This window comes from Macaca fascicularis, chromosome 15, assembly GCF_037993035.2.
Source record: "Macaca fascicularis isolate 582-1 chromosome 15, T2T-MFA8v1.1".
Lineage (NCBI taxonomy): Eukaryota > Metazoa > Chordata > Mammalia > Primates > Cercopithecidae > Macaca > Macaca fascicularis.
The window spans coordinates 94,077,936-94,104,197 of record NC_088389.1 but is presented as its reverse complement, the minus strand read 5'-3'; the positions used below and the strand labels follow the sequence as shown (position 1 = coordinate 94,104,197).

The 26,262-nt window shown below is 37.8% G+C and overlaps 1 protein-coding gene across 10 annotated transcripts in view; it reads left to right on the top strand.

The window, feature by feature from the left end:
• The window catches only part of JAK2 (Janus kinase 2), a 155,614-nt gene that overhangs the window by 26,943 nt on the left and 102,409 nt on the right, over positions 1-26,262 (top strand). For all 10 annotated transcript variants that reach the window (XM_074017539.1, XM_074017535.1, XM_065530593.1 and 7 more), the window contains one exon: positions 12,319-12,569. Coding sequence is in view for 4 of the 10 variants with exons in the window: in XM_005581792.4 (XP_005581849.1) it covers positions 12,344-12,569 (226 nt within the window). In the remaining 6 variants the exon portion in view is untranslated. The remainder of the gene's footprint in view (positions 1-12,318; positions 12,570-26,262) is intronic.

Here is a 26,262-nt window from a genome sequence, read left to right as displayed (position 1 = left end):
TGGCCTCCATTAGTTCTGAAGAGATGTCAGTTCTGTTTCTTGTCTTGGTTCTCCTGTATGTATGTGACTGCTTTTAAGATTTTCTTTTTGTCTTTGGTTTTTAGCAGTTTGGCTATAATGTGAGTAAGTATGGATTTATATAGATTGGATTCAGATGAACTTTTTGGATTGGTGGTTTGATTTTTTTAAAACAAACTTGGAAAACATTTAGCCAGTATTTTTTCAAGTATGTCCTCTGTTCCACTTATATGTATCAGACTTTCTTGCTCTTGTTGTTGTTCAGTGGTGTGGTCATGGCTTTCTGCAGCCTCAAACTCCTGAGTGCAAGTAATCCTCCTACCTCAGCCTCCCAAGTAGCTGGGACTATGGGCACACAGCACCATGCCCAGCTAATTAAAAAAAAATTTTTTTTTCATAGAGAAGGGGTCTTGCTATGTTGCCAGGGCTAGTCTTGAACTCCTGGACTCAAGCAATCCTCCTGCCTTGGCCTCCCAAAATGTTGGGATTAAAGGCATGAGCCATGACTCCTGGCTTAGATTTCTTGATATTGTAGAGTTTATATATGGCTTCTTTACCTTCATGCATTATATTAATTTTTTACTGTAAATTCTATTACATATGTATCATAGTAAACAAAGTCTTTAAATTCTAACATTTGGGTCTGCTGTGGGTCCATTTCTATTATATATATATTTTTCTTTTAACTCTTCCATTTTTCTTTTCATGTTTAATACGTTTCAACTGACTATTGTACATTGTGGGTGATAGTGTAGAAACTCCAGATGGTGTGGATTTCAATCTTTCTCTGAAGTAATGAGTTTTGTTCTAGCAGGCAGTTAAATTACTAGCAGATCAACTTGATCCTGGGGAGGCTTGGTTTTAGGCTTTGTTGGGACAGGTCTATTTCAGTTTTGCCATTAGTTCTGGTAAGTGGCTGTTATTCTTCCAGTGTGGCTTTTCTGGAGTTTCAGTGGAAAGCCTGAGATATTTACCAGTTCCCTCTAACACTAAACCCTGACTCTCCAGGACCAGATAGCTGTTGAAATCTCTTCCCAGTTCTTTCAGATTTCTAGCTATTACCTCTCCCTGGGCTTGGATTTTCGTCCTATGGATGGGGATTCAGAAGTCAGGCCCCACTGACTCCTATTTTCCTGAGATTTCTGCCCTCAATTTTTAGCTTTTCTAGCAGCTTCAAACTGCATTCTCTGATACTTTCACCCAGTAAGACTGCAGCTTTTTACAAGAGCTCTGTCCCCTCCTCTGGCCCCTGCCTGTACACAACAGAATGTGTGTGTAGTTGTCTCAGGATGGAAGAAGAGTAAGTGTGGGCTTCATTCAGTATATTCCCCTTCTTTCAAGGGTCATATCCCCCCTGATTTGTATCTGCTTTTGTTTCCTTGACAATGCCTTCAAATGGTGTTTTTATAAATATATATTTTTAAAAAGTTTATCATTGTTATCATCAGGAACATTAGTATAAACTACTCTCTCATTATCAAAAATCTATATGTTAAAAATTACTTAAAATTGTTATTATTTATCATTTCCTTGGTGTTTGGGGCAGAAGAGAATGCACATGATTTTTCTGAACTTCTCATTAAGGGAGGCAACCCAGCCTTGGTCTGGAGATCCTGAAGTTATATTGTATGTGTAATAAAATAATTATTTTGTTATTTGTATGAGCATAGCATTAATAAATTAAATATTTAGTAAGATTTGTATCTCAGGACTTTTCTACCTGCTAAGACTATATTGTTCAACAAGGCAGATGAGGTTCTTTGTTGAGTTATTATAAGGTATTGAAGCCTATAATTTAGTAGTGGAAAGAGCACATAGCAAGAGTTGTATGATGAGGTTGGAGAGGTAGGCAGCAAACAGATAATGAAATTTTAGTCTAAACATTCGTAAAATATGTGGGTGGCTCCTGTGTGGAGATTAGGTTACTGGGAGGCAAAGCAGACTTAGAGAAAATAGTTAGGAGGACATTGCAATAGTTCAGGAAATAAATAATAGCTGTTTAGTGTATGATGGTAGTTGTGGAGAAAAAAGCCAATGGATGGATTTGAAATATAGTTTGGAAGTAAAACTATCAGTACATATTGATGGATTGGATATAGGGGTGAAAGAAAGAGAAGAATAAAGGTTGACCAAATTCTTTTTTGTCTCAAAGTATGAAAGCTTGTTAAGACCTCTTTTCTGTTTGTATTTTCTTTCTTGCTCAGTAAGAAAACAACCCAAAGCACTTTTTTCTAATAACTCGTATCTTCTTCTTTTATAATAAAAACATATGAGTGGTCTTTAGGGTACAATACAAAATTCTTTTACATTTTACCTCACCATATTTACTTTTACCAAAGTAGTATAAGAATAATTGTAGGAAAAACATAGTTTATCTACTTAGACTATAAAATTTTGGTATACTAAAAAAAAGTAAATCAAAATGGTTATATCTTGCAATAGAATGCAGAATCACACGGATATTAAAGGTAAACATACTTCAAATGTATTTTATATTCTTGGCTTCTTCTTCAGACCACTCCATTGCCTTTTGGGACATTTCTGTGGAAAAGTTGAGAAGCACTGACCTATCTGAACCTTCCAATCCAGCCAAACTTGTCTCTACTTTGTTCCAGGAACATGCTGTGTACATTCCTCTTTCCATGTTTTGCATGCTTTTCTCCCTGCCAATAATGCCCTGTTTTTCATTACTTGTCAAAATTCTATTTTTCTTTTAAGGTTCAGCCTATGTTTTAATTATTGTGTGAAACTTCTAAAACCTTTCTTTGTTTTTAGTAATTATGATCATTTTCTTCTTGTCGTTTTGTAGCACTTAATTTTTAAAATTTATTTTGTACTTAGATAACATATAATTTACTATAAATCATAGATTTTTAAGAGTTAGGAAGAACAGTGGAAATTTAATTAATTTTATTATACAAGTGAGGAAGATGAGATTCATTTGTCATGTAACTAGTTTGCAATAAGAAAGGGTGAAACTTATTTTTGGGTCTGTTGGCTCCCAGGTTAGTAATTTTTCTAATCTACTGCATTACTTCTTCATGTATATTTATTGATCTGAAAAGCTGTGTCTCTTAGAATTATGTAGTATATGAGTAAAGTTTGAAAATAAGAACTTTTAAAATGTGATATTTGAGGTACTGGTTTTTGAGTGTATGTGTACAGATTGACTGAAATTTATTATAACTTGTATTTACTCTTTCTTTTTCTTTTTTTTTTTTTTTTGGTAGAGACAGGCTCTCACTATGTTGCCCAGGCTGGACTTGAACTCCTGGGCTCAAGTGATCCTCTCACCTTGGCTTCCCAGAGTGCTGGGATTACAGGTGTGAGCCACTGTACCCAGCCTCTTATTTACTCTTTATTCAACAGATTTACTTATCAACACATGTTGATGAAACTTAATTATAGCTTTTATATACTCTTCATTTATTCAACAACTTGCATGTGTCAGAGAGTATCCTGGGCACTGAATGCAGTAGTAAATAATACATTAAGGTTCTTACCTTCAGGAAACTTTCATTCTAGTGGTATGAGACAGTGAGCACAATCATAATCTAATCTATGGTGGGAAAACATCAGAACAGCTGTGGCCACTTGAGTGGTCGGAGCAGGAACTGATGGAGAAGGGGCACGAAAGAACTTTTTGGGATGCTGATAATTTCTTAGGGCTTTGGGTTACATAGGTATATGCAGTGTCCAAACCTATTGATTGGTACACCTAAGATTTGTGCATTTGATTGTATTTAGGAGGGAAAAATCCTGTAAAACTAGAATAGATGTAACTTATATGAGAGTTATAAAGGACAATATGTTAAACATCCATGAAACTACCACCCACCCCAGGAACTAGAACATTGCCAGCAATTTGCACCTACATACATGTTTCTCCCTAGCTATCCTCCTGTCTATCTTGCAGGAGTATTTTGGGATTAACATTTCCTTGATTTTTTTTTTTTTTTTTTTGCTGGGGGTAGGTTTAACACATGTATATGCCTAAACAATGTACTATTCAGTTTTGCTTGTTTTTGAAATTTAGAAAAACGGTATTTTACAGCTTGCAGTTTTCTGTAACTTACTGCTTTTACAACATTGTATTTTTAAGATTTACCCATGTTGCATAAAGCTATAGTTCATTTATTTTAATGAACAGATTCTATAGTATAAATTCACAAAAGTATTTACCTATTTTCCTGATAGTTTGGGTTGTTTGCAGTTTTTGCCATTGGAAGCTGAGGTGCAATGAATATTCTTGTAATGTGTTTCTTGGTGTAAATATGCATGAGGTTTGTGACTAGATGAAGAATTGTAGCAGTTCTCAGAACATGGTCTCTAGAGGATACCTGGGTATCCTAAAAACCTATTCAGGGTTTAATGAAATTAAAATGATTTTCATCATAATGCCAAGATGTTAAATGTCTTTTTCATTGAGTTGACATATACACAAATGGTATAGAAGTAATAGTGAGTGAAACTGCTGGCACCTTAGCACAAATCAAAGCAGTAATGCTGGCTGTAGTTGTGATCATTGTATTCTTTTTTTTTTTTTTTTTGAGACAAGTTCTGACTTTGTTACTCAGGTTGGAGTGCAGTGCGGTGGCATGAGCACAATCACTGCTTACTGCAGCCTCGACCTCCTGGGCTCAAGTGATCCTGTTGTTTTCTTTCTTGTCATGTACTTCCAGGAAAAGAAAAAAGCCAATTTGAGTCACTTAATTCTTTTGATTCTTTTTCGTAGAAAAGCATCAGTGCATTTTCTAAATGACTAAATTCATTAAAATTCAGGAAACATTTACTGAGTGCCTATGGAATTCTGGGGTATGTGTGTATGTTTAAGGCAGTGTGATTTCCAGTTAACATCCTTTCTGTTCTAAACACATGATTGCATCGTATTAAAATATAAAAAGAGAAAAAAGTATCCTGAATAAAAATAGATCAAGCTGTACATACATATAGATTATAAGTGCAAAATAATGAGTGTGGTTAAAGCCTATGCCATGCTTGCTGGCTTTCCTGTACAGAAGTAGGCACTGGAGACAGTTTTACTCTTGTGGTACAACATGGACGACTAGAGGCAGGTCCAGGATGTTACTTTTACTGCCAGCCATTGCTTCCCTCCAAATAGACTATTGGAAGGGGAACCTCCCGCCAAATGCTGCCTATTGCTATAGCTTTGGATAAGTTGCAAGCTTAGGAAGATGAAATGACATGATTTAGGAACTCCAGGATAAAGCGAAGTATCTCCTGCCTTGTGACTGACTGGATCTGCATCGTATCGGATACCTCTTCGAGGCAGGAATTTTAACCTGCTGTTATAAGACCTGGTTCTATATATATAGATAGCCCAGGCAGGCTAAGTTGTGGCAGCCACAAATTGTTAGATGAGTAGGGTGACCACAGACTGTGTATGTGTGTGTGTTGAGGGTAAGGTGAGGAATGGTGCAGTAAGCCTGCAAACCAAATTGCAAAATATATGAAGAAACGCAGTGCTAAGAAAGATAGTCAACAAAATTAAAAATTGAAAAATGAATTTTTTCCTGATAGAATTTAAAAATGTAAGTAAACCCCTAATTGAAATGTAACACACAAACAGGAAAGTATGCTACTCATAAATGCACAGCTTAACAAATTTTCATAAAGTGAACACACCTTTGTTAACCACTACTTAGATCAAGAAATAGAATATCACCAGAATTACTGGCAGAAGGCACCCCAGAGGTCTCCCTGTGCCTCATGCCAGTTATTCTCCATGCCCTCCCACTATCCCAACCCTGCCAAGCTAACCATTATCCTAACTTTTTCACCATGAGAAAGAAATGGAGGGATATGGAAGTGAGCTTGAGAGGCTTCCATGGTCAGTGAACAGTTCAGGTAAAATAATTTAGAGGAAATAACAAAGAAGTAGCATTTGACTTCATAGTAGCTGAGAATTTCCTAGAATAAAAAAAAGACATGAATCTTTAGATTAAAAGTATATTGTCACTTTTGATCAAGAAAAATCAACATCAACACCTTTCCAAAAATATTGCAGAACATTGCTGCTAATGCAAACAAGTTTTAAACTACTTGAGGTAAAGCCATGACATGGAGTGATAGCAGACTTCAATATTTATGTTAATAGATACCACAAAACAATGCAGAAATATCTTTAAAGTTCTGGGGTAAGAAAATTATAAAGAGGATATTGAGAGTGAGGGCAACAAATTTTTTTTCAAAGACTACAACTTAAAAACCCACAGAGCCTCACTGAAATTTCTACTAAAAGATACATTTCAGCAGGAAAAAGTGAGTCCAGAAGGAAGACCAAAAACGATGGTGAGCACAAAACAATCCAAAGTCAATGGTGAGCACAAATTGATAAAATTCTAGCAAATTTACTCCTTACTGCTAAGAACTTCATTTTAATTAACTTTCTATCTTTTCAGAAAACCAATTCTTAGATTTGTTGATCTTTTCCATCATTTTTACAGTCTCTATTTCGTTTATTTCTGCTCTGAACTTCATTATTTCCTTCCTTCTGTTAACTTTCGGCTTTGTTCTTCTTTTTCTAGTTCCTTGAGGTGTAATGTTATGTTGTTTGACATCTTTCCTCCTTTTTGATGTAGGTATTTATTGCTATAAACTTCCCTCTTATAACTGCTTTTGCTGCATTTAATATTGACTATTATAAGATATGATGTAATAGATTTCAAGGAATTATGTATTTTTGAACAAATTAATTCTTTAAAGTTGCATATCCAATCGCAGATGAACTTCAAAACTCTTGTAGTTTTATATCTGTTACAGTAATTGCAAGGTTTTGTTGTTTTGATATATTAGAAGTTCTAGAATTGTTATATCCTCTTGATGAATTAATCCCTTTATCATTATAGAATCACCTTCTTTGTCTCTTTACTGTTTGTGACTTAAAGTCTGTTGTATCTGATATACCTTTGCATGGAATATCTTTTTCTCTCCCTTTACTTTCAGTCTATGTGTATCTTTAAAGGTGAGACAAGGTTTTATAAGTAGCATATAGTTGGGTCATGTTTTTTAATACAGTCAGCCATTCTCTATCTTTTAAGTGGAAAGTTTAATCTGTTTACATTCAAGTTTATTCTTGATATGTGAAGGCTTATTAGTGTCATTTTATTAATTGATTTCTGGTTGTTTTGTAGGTCCTTTGTTCTTTTCTTTCTCTCATATTGTTTAGCATTGTGGTTTGTTGGTTTTCTATAGTGATAACATTTGAATCCTTGTCTGTGTGTGTTTGCTTTACCAGTGGGTTTGATACTTTCGTCATCTGTTTTTCATAATGGTAGTAATTGTCCTTTTTTGTTTGTTTGTTTGTTTCTTTTTTGAGACAGGGTTTTGCTCTCGTTCTGTCCTCCAGGCTGGAGTGCAGTGGTGTGATCATGGTTCATTGCAGCCTTGACCTCCATGGTCTCACGTGATCCTCCTGCCTCAGCCTCTCAGGTAGCTGGGACTACAGAAGCCTGCCACCATGCCTGGCTAATTCTTTTGTATTTTTTTTGTAGAGATGTGGTTTTACCATGTTGTCCAGGCTAGTCTTGAACTCCTGGGCTCAAGCAGTCTGCCTGGCTCAGCCTTCCAAAGTGCTAGGATTATAGGCCGGAGCCACTGTGCCTGGCCCTGACATTGTTCTTTGACTTCCAAATGTAGAACTCCCTCAAGCATTTCTTGTAGGTCTGATCTAGTAGTGGTGAATTCCCTCAGCTTTTGCTTGCTTCAGAAAAACTTTCTCCTTTGCTTAATGAAGGATAATTTTGCTGGGTATAGTATCCTTGACTTGCAGGTTTTTTTTCTTTCAGCACTTTTTTTTTTTTTGATTTCTTTATTTTATTATACTTTAAGTTCTAGGGTACATGTGCACAACATGCAGGTTTGTTACATATGTATACATGTGCCATGTTGGTGTGCTGCACCCATTAACTCGTCATTTACATTAGGTATATCTCCTAATTCTATCCCTCCCTGCTACCCCCTCCCCACAATAGGACCTGGTGTGTGATGTTCCCCTTCCTGTGTCCAGGTGATTTCATTGTTCAATTCCCACCTAGGAGTGAGAACATGTGGTGTTTGGTTTTTTGTCCTTGCGATAGTTTGCTGAGAATGATGGTTTCCAGCTGCATCCATGTCCCTACAAAGGACATGAACTCATCCTGTTTTATGACTGCATACTATTCCATGGTGTATATGTGCCACATTTTCTTAATCCAGTCTGTCACTGATGGACATTTGGGTTGATTCCAAATCTTTGCTATTGTGAATAGTGCCACAATAAACATATGTGTGCATGTGTCTTTATAGCAGCATGACTTATAATCCTTTGGGTATATACCCAGTAATGGAATGGCTGGGTCAAATGGTATTTCTAGTTCTAGATCCTTGAGGAATCACCACACTGTCTTCCACAATGGTTGAACTAGTTTACAGTCCCACCAATAGTGTAAAAGTGTTCCTGTTTCTCCACATTCTCTCCAGCACCTGTTGTTTCCTGACTTTTTAATGATTGCCATTCTAACTGGTGTGAGATGGTATCTCATTGTGGTTTTGATTTGCATTTCTCTGATGGCCAGTGATGATGAGCATTTTTTCATGTGTCTGTTGGCTGCATAAATGTCTTCTTTTGAGAAGTGTCTGTTCATATCCTTTGCCCACTTTTTGATGGGTTGTTTTTTTTTTTTTTTTTTTTTCTTGTAAATTTGTTTGAGTTCTTTGTAGGTTCTGGATATTAGCCCTTTGTTAGATGAGTATATCGCAAAAATGTTCTCCCATTCTGTAGGTTGCCTGTTCACTCTGATGGTAGTTTCTTTTGCTGTGCAGAAGCTCTTTAGTTTAATTAGATCCCATTTGTCAATTTTGGCTTTTGTTGCCGTTGCTTTTGGTGTTTTTAGACATGAAGTCCTTGTCCATGCCTATGTCCTGAATGATATTGCCTAGTTTTTCTTCTAGGGTTTTTATGGTTTTCGGTCTAACATTTAAGTCTCTAATCCTTCTTGAATTAATTTTCGTATAAGGAGTAAGGAAAGGACCCAGTTTCAGCTTTCTGCTTATGGCTAGCCAATTTTCCCTGTACCATTTATTAAATAGGGAATCCTTTCCCCATTTCTTGTTTTTGTCAGGTTTGTTGTTCCATTCTCTCCTGGCCTGTAATGATTCTGCTGAGAAATCTGCTGTTAGTCTGATGGAGCTTGCCTTAGAAGTGACTAGACACTTTTTTCTTGCTGTTTTTAGAATTCTCTCTTTGTCTTAGACTGTTGACAGTTTGACTCTAATGTGTTGTGGAGAACCTGTTGGAATTTTCTTTTTGGGGCTCTCTGACCTTCTGTATCTGGATGTCTAAATCTCTTGCTATACTTGGGTAGTTTTCAGCTATTATTTCATTTACCAGGTTTTCTATTCCTTTTGTATTTTCATTGTCTTCCAGAATACTGAAAATTCTAATATTAGGTTGCTTTATGGTATCCCATACGTCATGCAGGCTTTGTTCATTCTTTTTTTTTTAGTTTTGTCTGTGTTATTTCAGGAGACCTGTCTTCAAGTTCAGAAATTTTCTTCTGCTCAATTTAGTCTATTATAGATGCTCTAGAATGTATTTTTTATTTCATTAAATGAATTCTTCAGTTTCAGGGTTTCTTGTTTTCTTTTTAAATGATATCTCTCTCTGGTAAATTTCTCATTCATATCCTGAGTTTTTTTTCTGGTTTCTTCGTATTGTTTATCTGTATGCTTTTGTATCTCCCTGAGCTGCTTTAATATCATTTTTTAAATTCTTTTTCTGGCATCTCATGAATTTCTTTTGGATTGGAATCTTTTGGTAGAAAATTATTGTGATCCTTTGGAGATGTCATATTTCCTCTTGTTTCCATGTTTCTTGTGACCTTACACATCTGGTGTAATAGTCACTTCCATTTTTTTGTATTTGCTTTCATAGGGTAGGACTTTTTCCTGAAGATTTGTTTGGGGTGTTGGTTGGCCAGGGCACTTTGGGTTTGAATCTGAGTGCATGCAGTAATGTAGTCTCTGTAAGATTTTTTTTCCTCTGTAAACAGCATCAGTGGTGTCTGTGATTTCCTCAGTGGCATAGTGTGTGGTTGTGAAGGCTGTGGTGAACTTTTGCTGGGGATGGTGACACCAGCTGGACCGATCCTCAGTCCTCAGTGGTGGCAGCAGTTGGACAGCCATGTACATTAGCCCCAGGGTGGCTTACATTAGTAATGGTATTAGTGGGTCCAGGCAGTCCAATTTTTGGGTCTCCAGGTAACTTGTTTGGGTACCAGCAGTGGCAGTGATGGGCTGGGCAGCTGAGTGGGTCCACAGGCCCCTGGGCAGTGAGCATGGCATAGGCCATGTCAGTAGCAATGGTAGGACAACCTCTGGCTCTCCAATTGTCTGTGCTTATGTTGGCGGTGACAGCGATAGGCTGGGTAGGCAAGTCCCAAAACCTGCAGGTGGCAAGTGTGAGTGGGAACCAGCTGTAGTGGTAGTGGCAGGTTGGGTGGGTCACATCCTCAGACCCCCAGGTGGAATGCTCAGTTGACACTGGATGTGGACAAACTGGTGCGATCCCAAGGCCCCCAGATAACATGCTTGGGTACTTGGCAGTGGGGTGCTGAACTGAGCAGGATGAGAGTATCCTCAGGTCCTCCAGTATTGGGAGCAGGTGCTGTTTATGGTGGGCAGGAGCAGGATGATTTCCAATTTCCTGGTGGAATGTACAGGTGGGGGCGGCAGTGGCTGTGCTGTGCCCTGATGCTGGGGAGGGGTGGGGTTGCTCTCAGTGGGAGCAGTTGTAGGGAGCTGGCTGGGGAGTGTGCATTGCAGCTGCAGGTGGAGTCTGCAGATGTGATGAAGCTATACTCAGGGTGCATGTATTTTGACACTAGCGGCAGCAGCCTGCAATGGTGGCAGCTGTAGGTGGTAGAGCTTGTCCTCAGGGCACATACAAATGTATGGCAGCCCTTCTGCTGGGAGCAGTGGGGTTACTGCCAATGGCTTGTGCTTTGGTCCCATAGGCAGCAGCCAGCAGTGGAGGTAACTGTGGGTGGAGGATGTCAGTGGGGCTCTAGGGGTGTGGATATGTGGGGGCTATTGAACTCCAGGGTAGGATGCATTCTGGTGGGGGTTGGGCTTTAAAAATGTCACTGTGCTGTAGCTGCTTAGGAATCGGGGGTATGTTGGATCAGCGTAAGATCCCTCTCTAAGGCATTGTCATTGTGCAGTCTCCAGGCAGCTCCTATGTTACTCCCAGGGCCCATGAAAGTTGAAGGACTCTCTTGTGTCTGGGATTGCAGGAATTTGTGGTGAAAATGTGTGCCACTGGGAGTCTCTCACTTACTCTTTCCCCACACTGTGCAGGCTCTCTAGGCTTCCGGCTGATCCTGGCCGAGCAGGCTGCCCCACTTCTCTCTCCTTCCTTGCTTTAGGTGTTTTCTATCACTTCTCTGTTGAATTTCAGTGTTCTCTCTTAGACGACCTATTCGAAGTGTGATTATCTGCTCGCTACTTCGGTTCTTCTTTGTGGAGGAGGTTCTCTCTTAGACGACCTATTCGAAGTGTGATTATCTGCTCGCTACTTCGGTTCTTCTTTGTGGAGGAGGCTAGTACCAGATACTTCTAGTCAGCCTTCTGGACCCCTCTTCCCTCAATTTGAGATCTCTTCTTCTGTTGTCTGTAACTAAGTTTAATGCTTGTTTGTTCATGTTAGGAATTTATATCATCTTCCTCAATTAGGTTGTTAACTGGAATTTTATAATCTTTGTCCACAGGAAGTTTAAAATGTGTGATTTCTTGCATTGTGCTTTGTATGTAGTAGTACACGCTATTTATCCAGCTAATGGATTTGACAGCCATTGCTGTCAAGGAGCAGTCCTTCTTTGTATATGAAGGATGCCTTATCAATATTATTTACATTTGTAACTTTATTTATTTATTTATTCATTCATTCATTCATTCATTCATTCATTCATTCATTTTTGAGACAGAGTCTCGCTGTGTCACCCAGACTGGAGTGTGATGGAGTGTGGAGGCTCACCGCAGCCTCAACCTCCCAGGCTCAAGTGATTCTTCTGCTCCGCTCGGAGAGTAGCTAGGACTACAAGTGCGTGCTGCCACGCCCAGCTAATTTTTTTTTTTTTTTTGTATTTTTTTTGTAGAGATGAGGTTTCACCATGTTGCTGAGGCTTGTCTCCAACATACGGGCTTAAGCTATCTGCCCACCTCCGCCCCGCAAAGTGCTAGGATTACAGGTGTAAGACACTGCGCCCAGCCCATTTGTAACTTTATTGTTTTCTCTTACAGGCAAATATTCTGAAAAAGACTCTGCATGGGAATGGCCTGCCTTACTATGACAGAAATGGAGGGAACATCCACATCTTCTATATATCAGAATGGTGATATTTCTGGAAATGCCAATTCTATGAAGCAAATAGATCCAGTCCTTCAGGTGTATCTTTACCATTCGCTTGGGAAATCTGAGGCAGATTATCTGACCTTTCCATCTGGGGAGTATGTTGCAGAAGAAATCTGTATTGCTGCTTCTAAAGCTTGTGGTAAGTATTAAAAAACAGCCTTTTCCTTTTTAATCCATGTATTATTGTATTAATTATGCTATGCTAATACTAGGTACATTCATAATATATATATATTTTTTAATGCTTGTATGTCTGGCATGTGTGTTTTCACATGCATAGACAATGAAAGTGTTACTGGAGTACAACTTATGGTGAATCTGCTTTGGGCTAGGTGTCAAAACAAACTTGATGGCCATAAATGTTTGCTGAGTATTCTTTATAATTACATATATAATTACATCCTGTCATGGGCTATCTCATGACATAAGTTAATATTAAAGCTAGATCCTGAGAGTAACATGAAAGCAAAGAATTAATGTTTTGAAATATGTATTTGATTTAAAATCTTGATTAAATGGTTGACAAACCATCATTTTCTTCTAGTTAGCTTCTGAAGACCTTTGCCAGTCTTTCCTCATATATATATATATTTCTCACATCTTTGGTGTATCTTGAAATCATTTTTACTCTTGAGACCTGATTGTATTATCTGTGGACCAAAACTATGAACCAGAGAACTTTTTCTGTAGAGCTAACACATTTTACTAGACCACTGAGGTTACTATAGAGCCTATTATCATGGTATCTCATTTTTAAATGTTCTTTTAATAGAAAGACTAGTTGACGCATAAGCTTTGTTTTGAAGAATTGTAATATGATTTTATTTGTAGAGGTAAATTAAATGTCTAATATAGTATTTATAAGAATGTATGATGACATCAATTTATTCTGTTTAATTTAAGATCAGTATAGGTCAGAATAGCCATTAACTGTAAGTTGGAGGAAGCTAGGTACATTTCAAGTTCTTTGTAGCTATTTTGAAAAATACAATACATTGTTGTTAACTATAGTCACCCTACTCTTCTGTCAAACATTTGAACTTGTTCCTTCTGTCTGTATTTTTGTGCCCATTAACCAACGTCTCTTCATTTCCCCCTTCCCACCTATATAACCTTGCCAGTCCCTGCTACCAATCCACTCTACCTTCATGTGATCAACTTTTTAAGCTCCCACACATGAATGAGAACTTGTGATATTTGTCTTTCAGTTCCTGGGTTATTTCACTTGACATAATGACCTTCAGTTCCATCCATGTTGCTGTGAATGACATGATTACATTCTTTTTTATGGTGCCATTGGGCCCCAGGGGAGTACGCATTCTGTTGTGAGCTGGGCTTCCAAAATATCACCTTGCTGTAGCTGCTTAGGACTCAGGGGGAGTGTGGGACCCAGAGTGAACTTCCTCACTGGAATAGGAAATGCTTTTGTGCTGTCTCTGGGCAGCCCTCTATGTTAATTTTTTGTCCTGCAAGGGTCTAGGGTCTTTCCTGTGACTAAAATTGCAGGGGTTCACAGTAGCAATGTGGACCATTGGGCATCTCTCACCCTTTCCGTATGTGGAGTCTCTTCCAGCTTCTTGCCACTCCCGGCAGAGCAGGCTGTCTTGTTCTGTCTCCTTCCTTGCTTTTCTATTGAATACCAGTGTTCCTCTTGGATAATCTACTCAAAGTGTGATTATATACTCATGGTTTTAGTTTTTAGTGGGGGAAGTGGATATGAGAGACCTCTAGTTAGTGATCTTGACTATATTGTAAAGTCTGTATTTTTTGTTGTGTGTAGTCTCTGAAATCTCTGATCCTTTAGCTTGTAGTAAGATTTTAGCTTGTAAGATTTTTTTAGCTTGTAAGATTTTTCAGCTTGTAAGATTTTTTTTAGCTAGTCAGATTTTAGCTTGTGAGATTTTAGTTTGTAAGATTTTTAGCTTGTAAGACTGATTTTTAGCTTGTAAGATTTTTTTTTTTGACAGATTTTATTGAATTCCTAGAGCCAAAAGAAAATAATAGAAAAGAACAACTCTTTCAGTCTTTGCAGATTGGCTCTATGTTGGGGCACTCATTCAGTGCTTACCTAGTCCATTTACAACTCTGCCTTAGCCTTCCCTTCCTGCTTGTGCTGACTCTAAAGAACAGCTTGAGGTGAAAGCTTAGGGTCTTTTCTTCTAAGTGCCATTCCTTGGGCATGCATGTGGCTTTTCTACTCTCCAATACATAGTGATGCTTTTCAGTGCCGTCATTTCCCAAAGAAACTCTCCTCTCTTGTGTCTTTTTTGGTTTTCAGTGTGTTTATTGTTTGCCTCAACTTTAGGCCTCTGTCCCAGGTTGTTCATTTGCAATGTTTTCAATGAATGTCTTCTGTGTAGCTGCTTTTCTGCCCCGAGAAAGTCCTGAATTAAGTGGAACATAGGTGTGCTCTTTGCATCATTTCTTCAGTCAGTCCCCAGTCAGGTCAAAAGAGAGAAAAACGGTTTTTTGAGATTAAGGTCAGCTCTGTTCACTCCAGAGCCAGGGACCAGAGTTTCACACTGGGAACACCAATTGCCATCTTCAAGACTTTGCTTAACTAGGGTTAACTAGGGGGAGTGAAGCAGGGGTTGCTAGGCAGGATGTGGGGGTAGTGGGTGGTTAAGGGAAAGTAAAAATGCTGCACAACTTTCCTGCCATTTTTAGTTGCTGTTTTCTTGATTCAGCATTTATCTGATTGCTGCATATCTTTGCCTATTTTCTATAGTTTATATGAAGTTCATTCTGACGGTTTTTACTCATTTTTCCCCCCTATTGCTGTGGAGAAGGATAGGCCCTTGGAACTACCTACTCCACCATTTTCACTGATGTTACTCTTTTACTTCTATAATCATGGAAGTAAAGTTTAAGATTTTTCTATCTATATTGTTGAGATTACCCTTGGTATCGTCGTCAAACTAAATTTACAAAATGTGTCAATTTCTCTGTTCCTTCTTGGTCTATTCTCTGTGATAGTATACTTAAGATGGAATTGTCTTTCATGTTTGATTGAACTCAAATATAAATCTTGTCTGGGCCTGATGGTGGTTTTTCTTTCTTCTTTGTTATGCTTCTTCCTTCCCTTCTTCTGTCTCTTTCCTGCTCCTTCTTTCTTTTCTTCTTTTGTTTAAGTGGATAGAGTCTGTTCCCTTTTTTTAATGGGTATTTTTAAAAATTATTATTATACTTTAAGTTATAGGCTACATGTGCTCAACGTGCAGGTTTGTTACCTATGTATACATGAGCCCTGTTGGTGTGCTGCACCTATTAACTTGTCATTTACATTAGGTATATCTCCTAATGCTATCCCTCCCCCTTCCTCCCACCCCACGACAGGCCCCAGTGTGTGATGTTCCCCTTCCTGTGTCCAAGTGTTCTCATTGTTCAGTTCCCACCTATAAGTGAGAACATGTGGTGTTTGGTTTTTTGTCCTTGCGACAGTTTGCTGAGAATGATGGTTTCCAGCTGCATCCATGTCCCTACAAAGGAAACGAACTCATCCTTTTATGTGGCTGCATAGTATTCCATGGTGTATATGTGCCACATTTTCTTAATCCAGTCTATCATTGACGGACATTTGGGTTGGTTCCAAATCTTTGCTATTGTGAATAGTGCCACAATAAACATATGTGTGCATGTGTCTTTATAGCAGCATGATTTATAATCCGTTGGGTATATACCCAGTAATGGAATGGCTGGGTCAAATGGTATTTCTAGTTCTAGATCCTTGAGGAATCACCACACTGTCTTCCACAATGGTTGAACTAGCTTACAGTCCCACCAACAGTATAAAAGTGTTCCTATTTCTCCACATTCTCTCCAGCACCTGTTGTTTCCTGACTTTTTAATGATTGCCATTCTAACTGGTGTGAGATGGTATCTCATTGTGGTTTTGATTTGCATTTCTCTGATGGCCAGAGATGATGATCATTTTTTCATGTGTCTGTTGGCTGCACAAATGTCTTCTTTTGAGAAGTGTCTGTTCATATCCTTTGCCCACTTTTTGATGGGGTCGTTTGTTTTTTTCTTGTAAATTTGTTTAAGTTCTTTGTAGATTCTGAATATTAGCCCTTTGTCAGATAAGTAGATTGCAAAAATGTTCTCCCATTCTGTAGGTTGCCTGTTCACTCTGATGGGTAGTTTCTTTTGCTGTGCAGAAGCTCTTTAATTAGATCCCATTTGTCAATTTTGGCTTTTGTTGCCGTTGCTTTTGGTGTTTTAGACATGAAGTCCTTGCCCATGCCTATGTCCTGAATGGTATTACCTAGGTTTTCTTCTAGGGTTTTTATGGTTTTAAGTCTAACATTTAAGTGTGTAATCTGTCTTGAATTAATTTTTGTATAAGGTGTAAGGAAGGGATCCAGTTTCAGCTTTCTACTTATGGCTAGCCAATTTTCCCTGCACCATTTATTAAATAGGGAATCCTTTCCCCATTTCTTGTTTTTGTCAGATTTATCAAAGATCAGATGGTTGTAGATGTGTGGTATTAATTCTGAGGGCTCTGTTCTGTTCCATTGGTCTATATCTCTGTTTGGTACCAGTACCATGCTGTTGTGGTTACTGTAGGCTTTAGCATAATTTGAAGTAAGGTAGCGTGATGCCTCCAGCTTTGTTCTTTGGCTTAGGATTGTCATGGCAATGCGAGCTCTTTTTTGGTTCCATATGAACTTTAAAGTAGTTTTTTCCAGTACTGTGAAGATAAGTCATTGGTTGCTTGATGGGAATGGCACTGAATCTATAAATTACCTTGGGCATTATGGCTATTTTCACGATATTGATTCTTTCTATCCATCAGCATGGAGTGTTCTTCCATTATTTTGTGTCTTCTTTTATTCCGTTGAGCAGTGGTTTGTAGTTCTCCTTGAAGAGGTCCTTCACATCCCTTGTAAGGTGGATTCCTAGGTATTTATTATCTTCAAAACAATTGTGAGTGGGAGTTCACTCATGATTCGGCTGTCTGTTATTGGTATATAAGAATGCTTGTGATTTTTGCACATTGATTTTGTATCCTGAGACTTTGCTGAAGTTGCTTACCAGCTTAAGGAGATTTTGGGCTGAGATGATGGGGTTTTCTAAATATACAATCATGTTATCTACAAACAGGGACAATTTGACTTCGTCTTTTCCTAATTGAACACCCCTTATTTCTTTCTCCTGCATGATTGCCCTGCCCAGAACTTCCAACACTATGTTGAATAGCAGTGGTGAGAGAGGGCATCCCTCTCTTGTGTCAGTTTTCAAAGGGAATGCTTCCAGTTTTTGTCCATTCAGTATGATATTAGCTGTGGGTTTGTCATAAATAACTCTTATTATTTTGAGATACATCCCATCAATACCTAATTGATTGAGCGTTTTTAGCATGAAGGGCTGTTGAATTTTGTCAAAGGCCTTTTCTTCATCTATTGAGATAATCATGTGGTTCTTGTCTTTGGTTCTGTTTATGTGTTGGATTACGTTTATTGATTTGCATATGTTGAACCAGCCTTGCATCCCAGGGATGAAGCCCACTTGATCATGGTGGATAAACTTTTTGATGTGCTGCTGGATTCGTTTTGCCAGTATTTTATTGGGGATTTTTGCATCGATGTTCATCAGGGATATTGGTCTAAAATTCTCTTTTTTTGTTGTATCTCTGCCAGGCTTTGGTATCAGGATGATGTTGGCCTCGTAAAATGAGTTAGGGAGGAATCCCTCTTTTTCTATTGATCGGAATAGTTTCCAAAGGAATGGTACCATCTCCTCCTTGTACCTCTGGTAGAATTGGGCTGTGAATCCCTCTGGTCCTGAACTTTTTCTGATTGGTAGGCTTTTAATTACTGCATCAATTTCAGAAGTTGTTACTGGTCTATTCAGGGATTTGACTTCTTCCTGGTTTAGTCTTGGGAGGGTGTTTGTGTTCAGGAATTTATCTATTTCCTCTAGATTTTCTAGTTTATTTGCGTAGAGGTGTTTATAGTATTCTGTGATGGTAGTTTGCTTTTCTGTGGAATCGGTGGTGATATCCCCTTTATCATTTTTTATTGCGTCTATTTGACTCGTCTCTCTTTTCTTTTTTATTAGTCTTGCTAGCGGCCTATCATATTTGTTGATCTTTTCAAAAAACCAGCTCCTGGATTCATTAATTTTTTGAAGGGTTTTTTGTGTCTCTGTCTCCTTCAGTTCTGCTCGGATCTTATTTCTTGCCTTCTGCTAGCTTTTGAATGTGTTTGCTCTTGCTTCTCTAGTTCTTTTAATTGTGATGTAGTGTTTCAATTTTAGATCTTTCCTGCTTTCTCTTGTGGGCACTTAGTGCTACACATTTCCCTCTATACACTGCTTTAAATGTGTCCCAGAGATTCTGGTATGTTGTGTGTTTGTCTCATTGGTTTCAAAGAACATCTTTATTTCTGCCTTCATTTCGTTATGTACCCAGTAGTCATTCAGGAGCAGGTTGTTCAGTTTCCTTGTAGTTGGGCGATTTTCATTGAGTTTCTTAATCCTGAGTTCTAGTTTGATGCACTGTGGTCTGAGAGACAGTTTGTTATAATTTCTGTTCTTTTACATTTGCTGAGGAGTGCTTTACTTCCAACTATGTGATCAATTTTGGAATAAGTGTGATGTGGTGCTGAGACTGAGTCTTGCTCTGTTTCCCAGGCTGGAGTGCAGTGGCATGATCATGGCTCACTGCAACCTCCGCCTTCAGGGTTCAAGTGATTCATCTACCTCAGCCTCCTGACTAGCTGCACTACAGGCACCCGCCACCACACCCAGCTAATTTTTGTATTTTTGGTAGAGACAGTGTTTTGCCATGTTGGCCAAGCTGGTCGCAAACCCCTGACTTCAGGTGATCTACCTGCCCCGGCCTCTCAAAGTGCGTGAGCCACTGCACCCAACCAGAATCTGTTTCTTTAATGGTTATAGTTCTATTGAAGTTTTAAATTTATTAATCTTTTTAAAGTTATATTTTTACAAAAATTGTCCATCTGTCTGTATTTTCAAGTTTATTGGCATAATGTTGTTCTAGCACTCTTTGTCTTCATAACTTATAATTATGTTTTTTTAAAGTTCTTAGTGTTTATCTGTGCCTGTTTTTTTCTTATTATCCTTGACAAAGATCTATTTTGCAAATAATCATCTTTTATTTTGTCACTTCTCCCTATTGGATTTTCATCATGTCCATCTGTAACCTTTCTTTGGGATTACTCTATTGTCTTCTACTATATTGAGTAGATACTTAGATCATTTGCTCTTATTTTCTAAAAGCTACAATGTTTCCTCTTGAGTTTCACTTTAGTTGTATTCCATGATTTTTAATACATGATATTGGTAATCATTATTCATTATAAATGCTTCTTAATGTATTTTCCTTTGACTTCTGAGTTATTTGGAAGTTATTTGTAAATAAAAGAATGAATACAAGTATACTGTTTAAAAGTTGCCACTAAATAATGTTATTATAAATAACTTGTTGAAATATTACCCATCTGTAAGTAGACGGTCGTGTTAATAATTTAAATTCAGAATTTAAGTCTTTGTTGTCAGTTTGTTATTTGTGTCATTTCTGTCTACAGTGGAAAATAGTGAAAACGTAGCTAGGATAAAATACTTCTGTGTTCTGTGAGCATTATGTTTTGAATATATAGGATTAAAATTTTTTTTTTTACATATTCATTTTTGATTTAATTGAAGTATGGTCAGAGAACTTGGTATGTATGGTTATTCTGTGGAACTTCTAAAGACTTGAGCTCACATGATTGTTGTGTTTGTGCTTGTGTCTGTACATGTATGCATATGTGTGAATGTTCTATATATGCTTGAAAATAGCTTGTATTATTTACTTGTGTGGTATAGGTATTCTCTTGGTTTTTTAGTTCAGTGGCTTTCAACCATTTGTGAATGTACCTTCTAAAAATATCTTTTAAGAAATTATGTATGCACTCACATTTTAAGTTGACATTAAAAATCTTTCATTGTAAATTAAAATAGCGCAAAGGATATAATTATTAGTGTATTGTGTAAAACTTGACACATTGTTCTTTTAAGAGTATTCATGACTTCTAAATATTTTTGTAATTTGATACCTATTAATTAAAACAACTCCCTCCCCACAACCACATACAAGCATGGATTTTTATTATACCTCCAGTTCAGGGAAACTTGAAAATTTGAACCAACCTTTCTGCAGAGGACAACTGAAAAAACAGATGAAATTAAAAAAAAAATATCTGCTTGAAAGAGTCTCAGCAGTTATATTTTAAAATATTGACATACCTCAGAGACATTGTGGGTTTGGTTCCAGACTATCGCAGTAAAGCAAATATTGCAATAAAGCAAATCACATGAAGTTTTAGGTTTCCCAGTGCAAATAAAAGTTATGTTTAAATTATTCTGTAGTCTGTTAAGTATGCAATAACATTATGTCCAAAAAAGTACATACCTTAATTGAAAAATACTTTATTGTCATAAAGCACTCACAATCATCCGAGCCTTCAGTGAGTCGTAATCTTTTTGTTGGTGGAGAGTCTTGCCTTGATGTTGATGGCTACTGACTGACCAGGATGGTGACTGCTAGAGGTTGGGTGGCTATGGCAATTTCTTAAAATGAGACAATGAAGGTTGCTGCATCAATGGACTCTTCCTTTCATGAAAGATGTCTCTGTAGTATGCAATGCTATTTGATAGCATTTTACCTGCAATAGAACTTCTTTGAAAATGGGAAATTGATTCACTCAAACCCTGCCACTGCTTTGACTAAGCTGATATAATATTATAAATCTTTTGTTGTCATTTCAACAATATTCACAGCATCTTCACCAGGAATAGATTCCATCTCAAGAAACCACTTTATTTGCTCATCCATAAAAAGCAATTCCTTATCTGTCCAAGTTTTATCACGAGATTACAGCAATTCAGTCACGTCTTCAAGCTCCACTTCTAATTTTAGTTCTCTTGCTACTTCTACCACATCTGCAGTGACTTCCTCCACTGAAGATTAAATCCGTCAGAGATCCACGAGAGTCAGAATCAGCTTCTTTCAAACTCCTGTTAATGCTGACATTTTGACCTCTTCTCATGAACTACAAATGTTTTTCATGACGTCTAGAATGGTGAATTCGTTCCATAAGTTTTTTTATTTACTTTGCTTAGATCCGTGAGAGGAAACACTGTGACAGCCATAACCTTACAAAATGTGTTTCCCAAATACTAAGATTTGAAAGTCAAATTGCTCCTTGATTCATGGGCTGCAGAATGGATGTTATGTTAGCAGGCATGAAAACAACATGAAATTCAATGTACATCTTCATCAGAGCTCTTGGGTGACCAGGTGTATTGTCAAGGAGTAATAGTACTTTGACAGGAATCTTTTTTTCTGAGCTTTAGGTCTCAACGGTGGCTTAAAATATTCAGTAAACCATGCTGTATACAGATGTGCTGTCTTCTAGATTTTGTCATTCCATTTATAGAGCACAGGCAGGGTAATTGAGCATAGTTCTTAACGCCCATAGATTTTCAGAATGGTCAATAAGCATTGGCTTCAACTAAAAGTCACTTGCTGCATTAGCTCCTCAGCAGAGAGTCATTCAGTTCTTTGAAACTTTGAAGGCAAGCATTGACTTCTCTCTAACTATGAAACTACTCCTAGATGGCATCTTCTTCCAACAGAAGGCTGTTTTGTCTGCACTGAAAATCTATTGTTTATCAGTGATCGTTCTTAGATCTTTGGATAACTTGCTGCATCCTCTCCATCAACACTTGCTGCTTTACCTCTCACTTTTATGTTAGGGACATGGTTTCTTTTTCTTTTTTTTTTAAATTATACTTTAAGTTCTAGGGTACATGTGCACAACGTGCAGGTTTGTTACCTATGTATACATGTGCCATGTTGGTGTGCTGCACCCATTAACTCGTCATTTACATTAGGTATATCTTCTAATTCTATCCCTCCCTCCTACCCCCTCCCCACAATAGGACCCGGTGTGTGATGTTCCCCTTCCTGTGTCCAAGTGATCTCATTGTTCAGTTCCCACCTATGAGTGAGAACATGTGGTGTTTGGTTTTCTGTCCCTGCAATAGTTTGCTGAGAATGATGGTTTCCAGCTGCATCCATGTCCCTACAAAGGACACGAACTCATCCTTTTTTATGGCTGCATAGTATTCCATGGTGTATATGTGCCACATTTTCTTAATACAGTCTGTCACGGATGGACATTTCGGTTGATTCCAAGTCTTTGCTATTGTGAATAGCGTCGCAATAAGCATACGTGTGCATGTGTCTTTGTAGCAGCATGACTTATAATCCTTTGGGTATATACCCAGTAATGGGATGGCCAGGTCAAATGGTATTTCTAGTTCTAGATCCTTGAGGAATTACCACACTGCTTTCCACAATGGTTGAACTAGTTTACAGTCCCACCAATAGTGTAAAAGTGTTCCTGTTTCTCCACATCCTCTCCAGCACCTGTTGTTTCCAGATTTTTTTAATGATTGCCATTCTAACTGGTGTGAGATGGTATCTCATTGTGGTTTTGATTTGTATTTCTCTGATGGCGAGTGATGATGAGCATTTTTTCATGTGTCTGTTGGCTGTATGAATGTCTTCTTTTGAGAAGTGTCTGTTCATATCCTTTGCCCACTTTTTGATGGGGTTGTTTGTTTTTTTCTTGTAAATTTGTTTGAGTTCTTTGTAGATTCTGGATATTAGCCCTTTGTCAGATAAGTAGATTGCAAAAATGTTCTCCCATTCTGTAGGTTGCCTGTTCACTCTGATGGTAGTTTCTTTTGCTGTGCAGAAGCTCTTTAGTTTAATTAGATCCCATTTGTCAATTTTGGTTTTTGTTGCCGTTGCTTTTGGTGTTTCAGACATGAAGTGCTTGCCCATGCCTATGTCCTGAATGGTATTACCTAGGTTTTCTTCTAGGGTTTTTATGGTTTTAGGTCTAACATTTAAGTCTCTAATCCATCTTGTTTAATTTTCGTATAAGGAGTAAGGAAAGGATCCATTTCAGCTTTCTACTTCTGGCTAGCCAATTCTCCCTGCACCATTTATTAAATAGGGAATCCTTCCCCTATTTCTTGTTTTTGTCAGGTTTGTCAAAGATCAGGTGGCTGTAGATGTGTGGTATTATTTTTGAGGGTTCTGTTCTGTTCCATTGGTCTATGTCTCTGTTTTGGTACCAGTACCCTGCTGTTTTGGTTACTGTAGCCTTGTTAGTATAGTTTGAAGTCAGGTAGTGTGATGCCTCCAGCTTTGTTCTTTTGGCTTAGGATCGTCTTGGCAATGTGGGGTCTTTTTGGTTCCATATGAACTTTAAAGCAGTTTTTTCCAATTCTGTGAAAAAAGTCATTGGTAGCTTAATGGGGATGGTATTGAATCTATAAATTACCTTGGGCAGTATGGCCATTTTCACAATATTGATTCTTCCTATCCATGAGCATGGTATGTTCTTCCATTTGTTTGTGTCCTCTTTTATTTCACTGAGCAGTGGTTTGTAGTTCTCCTTGAAGAGGTCCTTTACATCCCTTGTAAGGTGGATTCCTAGATATTTTATTCTATTTGAAGCTATTGTGAATGGGAGTTTACTCATGATTTGGCTCTCTGTTTATCTGTTACTGGTATATAAGAATGCTTGTGATTTTTGTACACTGATTTTGTATCCTGAGACTTTGCTGAAGTTTCTTATCAGCTTAAGGAGATTTTGGGCTGAGACAATGGGGTTTTCTAAATATACAATCATGTCATCTGCAAACAGGGACAATTCGACTTCTTCTTTTCCTAACTGAATACCCTTTATTTCTCTTGCCTGACTGCCCTAGCCAGAACTTCCAACACTATGTTGAATGGGAATGGTGAGAGAGGGCATCCATGTCTTGTGCCAGTTTTCAAAGGGAATGCTTCCAGTTTTTGCCCATTCAGTATGATATTGGCTGTGGGTCTGTCATAAATAGCTCTTATTATTTTGAGATACGTTCCATCAATACCGAATTTATTGAGAGTTTTTAGCATGAAGGGCTGTTGAATTTTGTCAAAGGCCTTTTCTTCATCTATTGAGATAATCATGTGGTTCTTGTCTTTGGTTCTGTTTATGTGTTGGATTACGTTTATTGATTTGCATATGTTGAACCAGCCTTGCATCCCAGGGATGAAGCCCACTTGATCATGGTGGATAAACTTTTTGATGTGCTGCTGGATTCGGTTTGCCAGTATTTTATTGAGGATTTTTGCATCGATGTTCATCAGGGATATTGGTCTAAAATTCTCTTTTTTTGTTGTATCTCTGCCAGGCTTTGGTATCAGGATGATGTTGGCCTCGTAAAATTAGTTAGGGAGGATTCCCTCTTTTTCTATTGATTGGAATAGTTTCAGAAGGAATGGCACCAACTCCTCCTTGTACCTCTGGTAGAATTCAGCTGTGTATCTGTCTGGTCCTAGAGTTTTTTTTTGGTTGGTAGGCTATTAATTATTGCCTCAATTTCAGAGTCTGCTATTGGTCTATTCAGGGATTCAACTTCTTCCTGGTTCAGTCTTGGGAGAGTGTAAGTGTCCAGGAAATTATCCATTTCTTCTGGGTTTTCTAGTTTATTTGCATAGAGGTGTTTATAGTATTCTCTGATGGTAGTTTGTATTTCTGTGGGGTTGTTGGTGATATCCCCTTTTATCATTTTTTATTGTGTCTATTTGATTCTTCTCTTTTCTTCTTTATTAGTCATGCTAATGGTCTATCAATTTTGCTGATCTTTTCAAAAAACCAGCTGCTGGATTCATTGATTTTTTTGGAGGGTTTTTTGTGTCTCTGTCTCCTTCAATTCTGCTCTGATCTTAGTTATTTGTTGCCTTCTGCTAGCCTTTGAATGTGTTTGCTCTTTCTTCTCTAGTTTTTTTAATTGTGATGCTAGGGTGTCAATTTTAGATCTTTCCTGCTTTCTCTTGTGGGCATTTAGTGCTATAAATTTCCCTCTACACACTGCTTTAAATGTGTCCCAGAGATTCTGGTATGTTGTATCTTTGTTCTCATTGGTTTCAAAGAACATCTTTATTTCTGCCTTCATTTCATTATGTACCCAGTAGTCATTCAGGAGCAGGTTGTTCAGTTTCCATGTAGTTGAGCGGTTTTGATTGAGTTTCTTAGTCCTGAGTTCTAGTTTGATTGCACTATGGTCTGAGAGACATTTTGTTATAATTTGTGTTTATTTACATTTGCTGAGGAGTGCTTCACTTCCAACTATGTGGTCAATTTTGGAATAAGTGTGATGTGGTACTGAGAAGAATATATATTCTGTTGATTTGGGGTGGAGAGTTCTGTAGATGTCTATTAGGTCTGCTTGGTGGAGAGTTGAGTTCAATTCCTGGATATCCTTGTTAACTTTCTGTCTCGTTGATCGTCTAATGTTGACAGTAGGGTGTTAAAGTCTCCCATTATTATTGTATGGGAGTCTAAGTCTCTTTGTAAGTCTCTAAGGACTTGCTTTATGAATCTGGGTGCTCCTGTATTGGGTGCATATATATTTAGGATAGTTAGCTCTTCCTGATGAATTGATCCCTTTATCATTATATGATGGCCTTCGTTGTCTGTTTTGATCTTTGATGGTTTAAAGTCTGTTTTATTAGACACTACTATTGCAACCCTTGCTTTTTTTGTTTTCCATTTGCTTGGTAGATCTTCCTCCATCCTTTTATTTTGAGCCTATGTGTGCCTCTGCATGTGAGATGGGTCTCCTGAATACAGCAAACTGATGGGTCTTGACTTTATCCATTTTGCCAGTCTGTTTTTTAACTGGACCATTTAGTCCATTTACATTTAAGGTTAATATTGTTATGTGTGAACTTGATCCTGTCATTATGATATTAGCTGGTT